The sequence below is a fragment of the Pollachius pollachius genome (assembly GCF_949987615.1).
Source record: "Pollachius pollachius genome assembly, chromosome: 11".
NCBI classification, from domain to species: Eukaryota; Metazoa; Chordata; class Actinopteri; order Gadiformes; family Gadidae; genus Pollachius; species Pollachius pollachius.
Genome location: NC_136944.1, coordinates 22775300 through 22786629, shown reverse-complemented (window position 1 = coordinate 22786629; position 11330 = coordinate 22775300). Strand labels below are relative to the sequence as shown.

The 11330-nt window shown below is 47.6% G+C and overlaps 1 protein-coding gene across 1 annotated transcript; it reads right to left on the bottom strand.

The window, feature by feature from the left end:
* Positions 1 to 2458: 2458 nt before the first annotated feature.
* On the bottom strand, positions 2459 to 10939 carry LOC307082584 (transmembrane protein 235; the record flags this gene model as incomplete). Its single annotated transcript, XM_079746202.1, has 4 exons — positions 2459 to 2700; positions 8446 to 8577; positions 10319 to 10396; positions 10768 to 10939. 4 exons carry the CDS (start codon positions 10937 to 10939, stop codon positions 2459 to 2461), a joined length of 624 nt encoding a protein of 207 aa, XP_079602328.1.
* Positions 10940 to 11330: the final 391 nt, after the last annotated feature.

Sequence of the window (11330 nt, the reverse complement as noted above, 5' to 3'; positions counted from 1 at the left end):
ACGCATCTCTGTTCACTAAACAGCTGCAGTACACATTGGGAAACATCAATGATTGTAGTCAGTTACCAAGAAGGGAATGGTCCAGCTGAATGTGGCCCGTCCCAACCTTTAGCGCCGTAGGTTATTGCATCTAAAGACAGCTGTCACAGAGAGCAAAACACTAACGTGCATTCTTGCAGAGGAGACAAGCAGAATAGACTCCAATTAGGCTCCTTTATTTCCAATCAATGCCTCGCCTTTGCTGCGGACTATAGGCCATATTGTAAGGCCCTAGAGCAACATAGCCGCTCTACGCAATATATTTGTTTGGAATTCCCAAGAAATGTTCAACCGATTAACACTCTCTCGTGTAATTTACCGATACAGTGTTTTTTCTCTTCCCTCTTCGTTTCTACGAGCTGAGTGACAGCATCATTAAGATGACACTGTTTAGGAATGGAAAAGTGTTTGTGTGTGTGTGTGTGTGTGTGTGTGTGTGTGTGTGTGTGTGAGTATGTATGTGTGTGTGTGTGTGTGTGTGTGTGTGTGTGAGTGTGTGTGTGTGTGAGCATGTGTGTGTGAGTATGTGTGTGTGTGTGTGTGTGTGTGTGTGTGTGTGTGTGTGAGTGTGTGTGTGTGTGTGTGTGTGGTGTGTGTGCATGTCTATGTAACAATGCAAGAGTGCCTTTGAGCATGGACTGTATGTACAGATGATGCTTCACGACAATTGCTGAATGCACTTATTGCATGCAAGCGCACTCACCTTTCCTTTCATTTTCCATCGTGCTTTTCTTCAGGCATCCTTTGATGTGAAATAGGTAGTTTTTTTCATCAAACACACTGAACCTGTTTCAGGATGCCTTTCTTATTCTTATTTGAAATCATTTACATTCTGGGGCAGAAAATGTTTACACTTAGAACAAACATATACAATCCTCATTATGATTTTTCAGTTTGCGTGTGTGCGTGACATGAATAGGAAGATTACAACACAATTGTGCTAGTAGAACGAATGTATCTCATGCAAACCCAAAGAGGAAATCTGGTTAGATTCAGTTCATTAAATATTAATTTTATATTGTTTTCATTTATTTTGTGCTGAAAGACCAAAAATTAGAGGAAGAAACAGCCCAGCGCTAATACATAGACACGGTAGATATATATAAAGCACACACAGACGTTACATTTCATAACAACATCTTCAGAAGCATTAGTGTCGGTGCGGACCCTGTCCTCTCCTAGCGGTGCTGAGCTCACTCGCTCAGCACTGGTTTCCTATTGGTAACTCGCTTACTGGTCGACACACGCTTATCTCTTGGACTGGAGCTATGGAGCCAGACCCTCATCTAGACCTGATCCAGAACTGATCTAGACCTGATCTAGACCTGATCCAGACCTGATCCAGAACCTGATCCAGACCTGCTCTAGACCTGATTCAGACCTGATCCAGACCCTGATCTAGACCCTGATCTAGACCCTGATCCAGAACCTGATCCAGACCCGATCCAGACCTGATCCAGAACTGATCTAGGCCTGATCCAGACCCTGATCTAGACCTGATCCAGACCCTGATCTAGACCCTGATCCAGACCTGATCTAGACCTGATCCAGACCCTGATTCAGACCTTATCTAGACCTGATCCAGACCCTGATCTAGACCCTGATCCTCACCTGATCCAGACCTGATCTAGACCTGATCTAGATCTGATCCAGACCTGATCCAGACCTGATCTAGACCTGATCTAGATCTGATCCAGACCCGATCCAGACCTGATCTAAACCTGATCTAGACCTGATCCAGACCTGATCTAAACCTGATCCAGACCTGATCCAGACCCTGATCTAGACCTGATCCAGACCTGATCCAGACCTGATTTAGACCCTGATCCAGACCTGATCTAAACCTGATCCAGACCTGATCCAGACCTGATCCAGACCTGATCTAAACCTGATCCAGACCTGATCCAGACCGGATCCAGACCTGATCTAGACCTGATCCAGACCTGATCCAGACCCGATCTAAACCTGATCCAGACCTGATCCAGACTGGTGGTTTAGACCGCGTTAACGTTATTCTCTCCAACACCGACCGACACGGTGGCACATGAACTAATCTAATGTTTACAGCTAATGGGAAAATGAAGTCTCATTTGTTGTGAGCGTTATACAACAAAGCCTATTGCTACCAAAGATATAAACAAATAATATGAACAATAAAAACTCTTCATCATAATTATAATTCAAGCACGCTGGTTAAATAAGGTGTGCTTCAATGATAATTCTTAATAATTATAATTAAAGTCTAAATGATTCAGCACAGCCCCCGTTTGTATCTCAGTATTAACATCCTGAGACCTCCAGACCTCCAGACCTCCAGACCTCCAGACCTCCAGAGATCCAGACCTTCAGACCTCCAGAGATCCAGTCCTCCAGACCTCCAGACCTCCAGGCCCTCCACACCTCCAGGGGTCCGGGGCCCTCAGGTCATGGCGATGGCCACGCCTGAGTCGCGTTGCTTGTGGCGGATCAGCCGGGAGGCCAGCAGCAGCAGCAGGCCACAGCTCAGCTCCAGGCCCAGGGAGAGCCAGGCCAGGCCGCACGACCAGCCGTAGGACACCCCCACGTGGGCCAGGTCCTCGGGGCTCACCAGCCGCTGGAACTCCTCCATGGCGCGCTGGGAGTAGCTGACGTAGACGCAGAGACCGGCCAGGGTGAACAGGCCTGGGGGGTGGTAGACACACGCACATGCACGCAGACAATTATAAGTACTATGCACAGACCAACAAACCGACCAACAACCCGTGAGGAATTGACAACGTACACTGTATCTCATCTCATCTTATTGAACAACACAAACTCAATGTGTTTTGAACGTCGATAAACTCTGTCTATTTCCAGGAAGAATACTTGTGTGTCGCTGTCTTCAAGAAACCTGCTGGCCCAAGGTGTGAAATGCAAAGCTTCCCTCAGTCACACCAAGCTGGCGGCGGGCCTCACGAGTGGAACGTATCCCGGATACATCCCATTATCTGTGGAGTATCCCGGAGTATACAGGAGTATTCCGATCTAGATGCAACCCTTTTTACACAGTGTGGGTCACAGCATGTCATGAGGATTGCAGCCATACTTAAAAAAAAAAATGTTTCAGGTCATGCCAAGATGGAGGACGGATCGAGCTATCTTCCTCTTCAGTGGTCAGGAAAATGTTGCCCGCCTGTTTCATCAATCAATCAATCAATCAACCAACCAACGAATCAATCAATCAATCAATTAATCAATACATTTATCTAGACATTAGTCCATCCATCTACCTGTCTGTCTGTCTGACATGGCAATTGCAAGGTGCGCTGCAATCTCTTCTCTACATCATCGGATATATTTATATCTGTAGATTGCCCGTGTTATTTGTGAGGGGGCTGAGGAGCAGGCAGACATCTGGATGAGAAGAGGAGACAGACGTCATGCTGGGCGACTACAGGCTCGTCCTGTCAGTCTGTCTGTCTGTCTGTCTGTCTGTCTGCCTGTCTGTCAGGTCGAGGACGCACATTTAGGCTGTCGACTTTTGATAGATTGATTTACACACATCAAACTCAATCTAAATGCCGACCTGGGATTAAACCCCCCGCTATATACAATGAAAATCTTTGTCGGTGCTATCCTTTGCTGAATCTCCTTTATACTGTAACAGATCAGCTGTCAGAGACCGAGTAAGGCAATCTCACAAGAGTGCTCATAAATGAGCACATGCAGCTGTATGTAAGAGCATGGACCTTTCCTCCTATAGCTCTACTGAAACAAGAAGGCTCTCTGCTACTATGCGGTCAGGGGGATATTAATGTTCAATGCGATATAAGTTATGAACAGCCACTCTACATTAATACATTGTAAGGCTATTAAAAGGTCAGTGCAGTGTAGCTTAAAATAATGCACTTGACAGTCTACCAGTGTAAATATGGATCTAATGTTACACTGATAATGTGTTAATATGAAACCTTATTGTGAATATAGATAGAGATTTATTATAGCATACGATAATACTAAACTGCTTGGATGGTTGCTGATTAACTCAACATTATTTTTTTCTTATCTTAATTTTACCATGGATAAGGGTTTGGGCTTTTTCGTTTTCCATTGAGATACGTTAACCCTATTTATCAATACAAACGTATGGGGGATGCAAGGTGGGCCACTTCACCAAATACTTCCCTGGCATCGTTTATAGTCTCTCATTGTGCCTCGGTATCTCTGCTGTAGCAGACCCAAAGTCGGGCAGTACAGATAATTCTGATGGGGACAGTGAGACTGTTTCAATCAGTGGAATCATTACCCCTGCTCCATTGTGAGACACTTGATGACAATCAGCATCACGCCATCGTTGGTCACTCTGAACTCCCCCTGACCCCCAGGTCCTAAATAAGATGTTTGCTGCTTCTGTGTTTGTCGCGTTTGCTATTCTACCAAAAATGCAAGATGCCACGCAATGATGAACGACCCTGCATAAATTAGACAAGATAACCGATTCTTCCGACGGAAATAACTCCAAATCAAGTCAAACTCTGCCTTACCCTGCTATTGTGTCATGAATAATTTAAGGGATGGAACGCTCCATTTTGCAGGGAGGGGGTCGACACTTAGACAAGACACCCACGGTTTTCCCTTTAAAGGAGAAATCTTCCCCACAAACTTGAAGGGAGTTTTAAAGGCAATTAGGAGAAAAACATCTCATCCCTCCCTTCTTGCCTCCCTGCAAAGCCACGCACCAAACACCAATGACTAGCTAGCTTTATTATTAGGTCTGCATAGCCTAGCGGAAGTTTCCCGTCATGCATATTTCATTTTAGGGGAAATGACAGACGCTTCCATCCAAAGCGACCTACAACCATTCACACACCGATGGTGGAGTCCACCATGCAGGGCGACAGCCAGCCCGTCAGGAGCAGTTAAGGTGAGGTGCCTCGCTCAGGGACCTCCGAGGACCCGGGGATCAAACTAGAAACCTTCGGGTTAGCAGCCAACCCGCTCTACCTCCTGACTTACTGCCGCCTCACGCACAAGACAAGAATTTGTTCAGGTAGCTCACCTCTCTGTAGGTCAACGGACAGGTTGGCCATCCAATCAGCAATCAGTCGGCCCAAACTAAACGATCAGATGGGCCAATCACAGGCCTGCAATTAGTTTTTCTATTTTTGTCAGAGCATTTGATTGATTGATTGATTGTCGGGATGCAGAGATAATTCCAACAAAGACGACAAAAAATGCTTCTAATATAAATTGCCTTTAGAATCTCAAAAACCTTTAATTTCACTTAACAGGGTGAATCCAAACAAAATATATACATTTACATTTAGAGCATTGACTCACTGAGGTCATAAAGATCCCAGGGCACTTATCGCAAAGAGTAGGGGTTTCCCCGGTGTCCTGGCCCAACCAGGCTCATTCAATCTGGCCCCCTAATCATCCTGCTGTATAATTGTCTGACTCATTAATTCCTTCACTCTCCACCTCCAGCTGGTGTGTGGTGAGCGTTCTGGCGCAGTTTGGCTGCCGTGCATCACCCAAGTGGGTGCTACACACTGGTGGTGGTGAGTGAGGTCCCCCCTTCACTGTAAAGAGTGAATGGGGGGAGTGTCTAGAAAAGCGCTATATAAATTCAATCCATTATTATTTAGCAGATGCTTTTATCCAAAGCAACTTACAATAAATACATTCGTCAGAAGAAAGGGAAACAACAATACAGTGGGGCAAAAAGGTATTTAGTCAGCCACCAATTGTGCAAGTTCTCCCACTTAAAAAGACGGGAGAGGCCTGTAATTTTCATCATAGGTAAACTTCAGCTATGAGAGACAAAATGAAAAAAAAAATCCAGAAAATCACTGTCTGATTTTCTAAGAATTTATTTGCAAATTATGGTGGAGAATAAGTATTTGGTCACCTACAAACCAGCAAGATTTCTGGCTGTCACAGACCTGTAACTTCTTCTTTAAGAGGCTCCTCTGTCCTCCACTCGTTACCTGTATTAATGGCACCTGTTTGAAATCAGTATAAAAGACACCTGTCCACAACCTCAAACAGTCACACTCCAAACTCCACTATGGCCAAGACCAAAGAGCTGTCAAAGGACACCAGAAACACAATTGTAGACCTGCACCAGGCTGGGAAGTCTGAATCTGCAATAGGTAAGCAGCTTGGTGTGAAGAAATCAACTGTGGGAGCAATTATTAGGAAATGGAATACATACAAGACCACTGATAATCTCCCTCGATCTGGGGCTCCACGCAAGATCTCACCCTGTGGGGTCAAAATGATCACAAGAACGGTGAACAAAAATCCCAGAACCACACGGGGGGACCTAGTGAATGACCTCCAGAGAGCTGGGACCAAAGTAACAAAGGCTACCATCACTAACACACTACGCCGCCAGGGACTCAAATCCTGCAGTGCCAGACGTGTCCCCCTGCTAAAGCCAGTGCATGTCCGGGCCCGTTTGAAGTTTGCTAGAGAGCATTTGGATGATCCAGAACAGGATTGGGAGAATGTCATATGGTCAGATGAAACCAAAATAGAACTTTTTGGTAAATACTCAACTCGTCGTGTTTGGAGGAGAAAGAATGCTGAGTTGCATCCAAAGAACACCATACCTACAGTGAAGCATGGGGGTGGAAACATCATGCTTTGGGGCTGTTTTTCTGCCAAGGGACCAGGACGTCTGATCCGTGTAATGGAAAGAATGAATGGGATTTTGAGTGAAAACTTCCTTCCATCAGCAAGGGCACTGAAGATGAAACATGGCTGGGTCTTTCAGCATGACATTGACCCCAAACACACCGCACGGGCAACGAAGGAGTGGCTTCGTAAGAAGCATTTCAAGGTCCTGGAGTGGCCTAGCCAGTCTCCAGATCTCAACCCCATAGAAAATCTTTGGAGGGAGTTGAAAGTCCGTGCTGCCCAGTGAAGGCCCAAAAACATCACTGCTCTAGAGGAGATCTGCATGGAGGAATGGGCCAAAATACCAGCAGCAGTGTGTGAAAACCTTGTAAAGACTTACAGAAAACGTTTGACTTCTGTCATTGCCAACAAAGGGCATGTAACAAAGTATTGAGATGACCTTTTGTTATTGACCAAATACTTGTTTTCCACCATAATTTGCAAATAAATTCTTTAAAAATCCGACAATGTGATTTTCTAGATTTTTTCTTTTCATTTTGTCTCTCATAGCTGAGGTATACCTGATGATGAAAATGACAGGCCTCTCTCATCTTTTTAAGTGGGAGAACTTGCACAATTGGTGGCTGACTAAATACTTTTTGGCCCCACTGTATATCGCTGTCGGTACAGTAAGGATGTTCATAGAAGCAATTGCCAAGCACTAACAATCTCAAGGTTAACAATATACCTTAACAATCTTAAGGTATACAGCAAAGATGGCTAGGAAAAGAGGCTACACGATGTATACTATGCCATATCCCAGCCCAACGCATCACCAATGCAACGGACCGAGCAGCGATCAGCCAGCAATCACCCGCAGGGCGCCAATGGGAGCTCTAGATGGTAGAAACAGGACCTGGCTGTACATCGTCTCGCTGAAGCAGAATACTCCTTCAGGGTCCTTCACACAATACACAACTCCCACCAGCACGGTGTCTGTCACGGAAGGCCCCGGGCCTCGTGTGTTACAGCACCACTGAGATGAGTGCTCAACCACTTTTTCTCCAAGACGTGCAGACGCACACGCAAACACACGTGCAGACACACACACAAACAAACATGGAACAAGACACGCACACAATAACACACATAAGCACAAACGCACAGAAGCAGACACCCACGCAGACAGCTGCACTCAACCACATGTCTACATTGCACACACACCCACACACATTGTTTTCCATGTTAAGGGCCAGGTCAGTGCGATCGGGCCATCAGGGGATGGGAAGACGATCAGCCCACATGTTGAACACATACATTCTTTCATTCAATCATTGGTATGGCCACGGGCCACATGTTCGGCACATTCATTCGTCCCTTCCTTCATTGACAGGGCCACGGGCCGAATGTTGAAGAAATCTATTCATTCCTTCATTCATTGACATGGACACGGGCCACATGTTGAACACATTAATTCATTCCTTCATTCCTTCACTGCCATGTTCACTTGAACGGCTCGGCCCACATGTTGAACACATTCATTCATTCATTCACTCACTCATTCATTTGTTCATTCATTCATTCACTCATTCACTCACCCATTCGTTCATTCACTCATTCATTCATTCATTCATTCACTCATCCGTTCATTCATTCATTCACTCACCTATTCGTTCATTCACTCACCTATTTGTTCATTCACTCATTCATCCATTCATTCATTCATTCACTCAACCATTCGTTCATTCATTAATTCACTCCTTCACTCCTTCACTCATTCATCCGTTCATGGACAAGGCGGCGGGCGGGGCAGGGACTCACTGCAGAGGAGGAAGTAGGAGGCGGCGGCGGCGAGCAGCCGGCCGCTGCGGGCCAGGGCGCTGACCAGGCCCAGGATCCACCCCCCCACCAGCAGAACCAGGCTGAGGGGCAGTACCACCACCACCACCTTGTGCAGCCCTGAGGACACACACACCGTCAGGTCACACACACACACACCGTCAGGTCACACACACACACCCTGTCAGGTCACACACACACACCCCGTCAGGTCAGACACACACACACAGCGTCAGGTCAGACGCACACACACAGCGTCAGGTCAGACGCACACACACACCGTCAGGTCACACACACACACACCGTCAGGTCACACACACACACCCCGTCAGGTCACACACACACACACCGTCAGGTCACACACACACACCGTCAGGTCACACACACACACACACAGTGTCAGGTCAGACCCACACACACACACAGCGTCAGGTCAGACCCACACACACACACCCAGGGCCGCTGCTGGCCGTTTCGGTGGCCTACGCGAGCGGGGGGGGGAGGGGAGCCTCTTTTTATACATTAGGTAAAAACATATAATTGCCGAAATTGAGGGATAGGTTATGCAATTAAGAAAAAACAACGGTGGGCCTCTTCATAACTAATTTATATATTTTTTTAATTCAATAATGTAATAATTATTTTTATTTTTTTATTTTTTTTTACAAACCATAATTTTTGGTGCCCCCCCCCCAGGTACTTGGTGGCCTACGCACTCTGCGTATAGGGAGCGGCGGGCCTGCACACACACACACACCGTCAGGTCACACACACACACACACACACCGTCAGGTCAGACGCACACACACCGTCAGGTCAGGCGCACACAGCGTCAGGTCAGACGCACACACACACACAAACACACAGCGTCAGGTCAGACGCACACACACACACACACCGTCAGGTCACACACACACACGCACACGCACACACACACACACCGTCAGGTCAGACCCACACACACACACACGCACGCATTCATATGCATGCACATGCACGCACACAAACACACACACCCACGCACGCATACCCATGCACGGGCATACACGCAAAAGTTCATATGCATGCATACACACATGCGCATGCAATCACATGCATGCAAGCACACACACACACACACACATATGCTCACACACACAAGCACATGCATGCAATCACACACACAGGCAAGCGCACACACGTGCATGCTCACACATGTATGCTTGCACACACACAAACACAGACACAAACTCACACAGAAAGAAACATTTGCACAAACACACGTATGCACAGACACACAAACACACTCACACACTCACTGACTCACACACATACACATGAGTATATCCACAGATACACCCGCGCACATTCAGGCACACACACACACACTCCAACACAGTGATTATGTTGTCATGTTCCAATCAAATTAATCAAAAGGAGAAGCATTCTTTCCGGGGATGATTGTGTGTAGGCCGATGTCACACCGCCCGTCTGGTTAAACGTGTCCACATCCCCCTTCACACTCACAGTTGATAATACCGTCCTTGAGTTGGTAAATGATAATCATGTTGACCCTTAATTCATCATAATCAACAAAATTACCCGGCTGCGTGATGATGGCCGATGCAAGCGCCCTGAACTGATTATTCAGCTTCACTCTAACTGACATTCGTTGTTGGTCAGGGTGTGATATTACCGATGGGGGGGGGGGGGGGGGGGGTGCACAGATGGGGGTGAGTATTGAGGGGGGGGGTTGAGTTTACGGATGGGGGGAGATGGCGGGGTGAGTAAACAGATTGGGGGTGAGTATTCAGGTGGGGGTGAGTATTGATTTCATGGATGGAGGGTGAGGGTAAATAGGTAGCAGTCTGCTCACTGAAGAGGTGCTTCTCCACCTCCGACAGACTGGAGGTGTCGTCGTTGAAGGAAGGCATCAGCGAGCTGCTGTTCTGCCCTGAGACAGAAACACGTGATTGAAACACTTCACCGCCATCATGAGAGTTGACTTGGGCACAAAAAAAACACCCATTTGATTTTGATTACTGTTTTCTTGGCCACAAAACGGGAACACTTGGTGGCAATTAGCGGGCTGCCTGGGTAGCGAGCAAGCTGTGCCGCCGCCGTCTGCCCCGCCTGCCCAGCCCTCTGCAGCCGCCTGCTGGGAGCCTCGGAGCCCGAATCGATTCCCATGAACCCTCCGAGCCCGGGCTGAAGACGGGCTAATTGACTGGATGCTTGACGGGCTGAGTGACGTGACCTGGGGCTTCTGGTGTCATCATATACATCATCTCAGCTATATCTCCGTAAACTCACAACAAGTCCTACCTTCATGCGTCGTCCATAGCCCGGAGTGGGAGCTGAGGTCATCCGTGCCGGAGTAGTTGGGGATGTGCACGTCGATGATGTACCAGTAGTCCGTCCCGATGGCCACGGCGAGCACGGTGAAGCTGAACAGTCCGGCGAACCCGGCCGCCAGAACTGCCCCTCGGTACCGCATGCTGACTGGAGACGTCTTTACCTTGCGTGTCAATGCGCGTCTCTCTGCGTGGTTTTCTTATATCATCTCCAGCCTCAGCGCGTCGGGGTAACCATCCAGTGCGTAAAAGCGCTCCGCCCGGATCGCCAGCGGTAACCCGCCGCAATCCTCCAGTTCCATCTCCACTGGGGTTCTTCACCGGGAATGTTGTAATAATGACAAGTATAAAGCAGAGATCGACAGGGGTGTGTCCGGTGGATCAGAGGTCCTGTTCTGCGTCCTGAGCTTGTGTCTGACGCGCTACGGAGGGACGTCCTCTCTCCTCCACCCTGGTCTGCTCCACAGGGAGCGGCAGGGAACAAGTAGGCATTGATTGATGGGACCAAAATTGGTTTCTGTCTTCCTGGTCTAA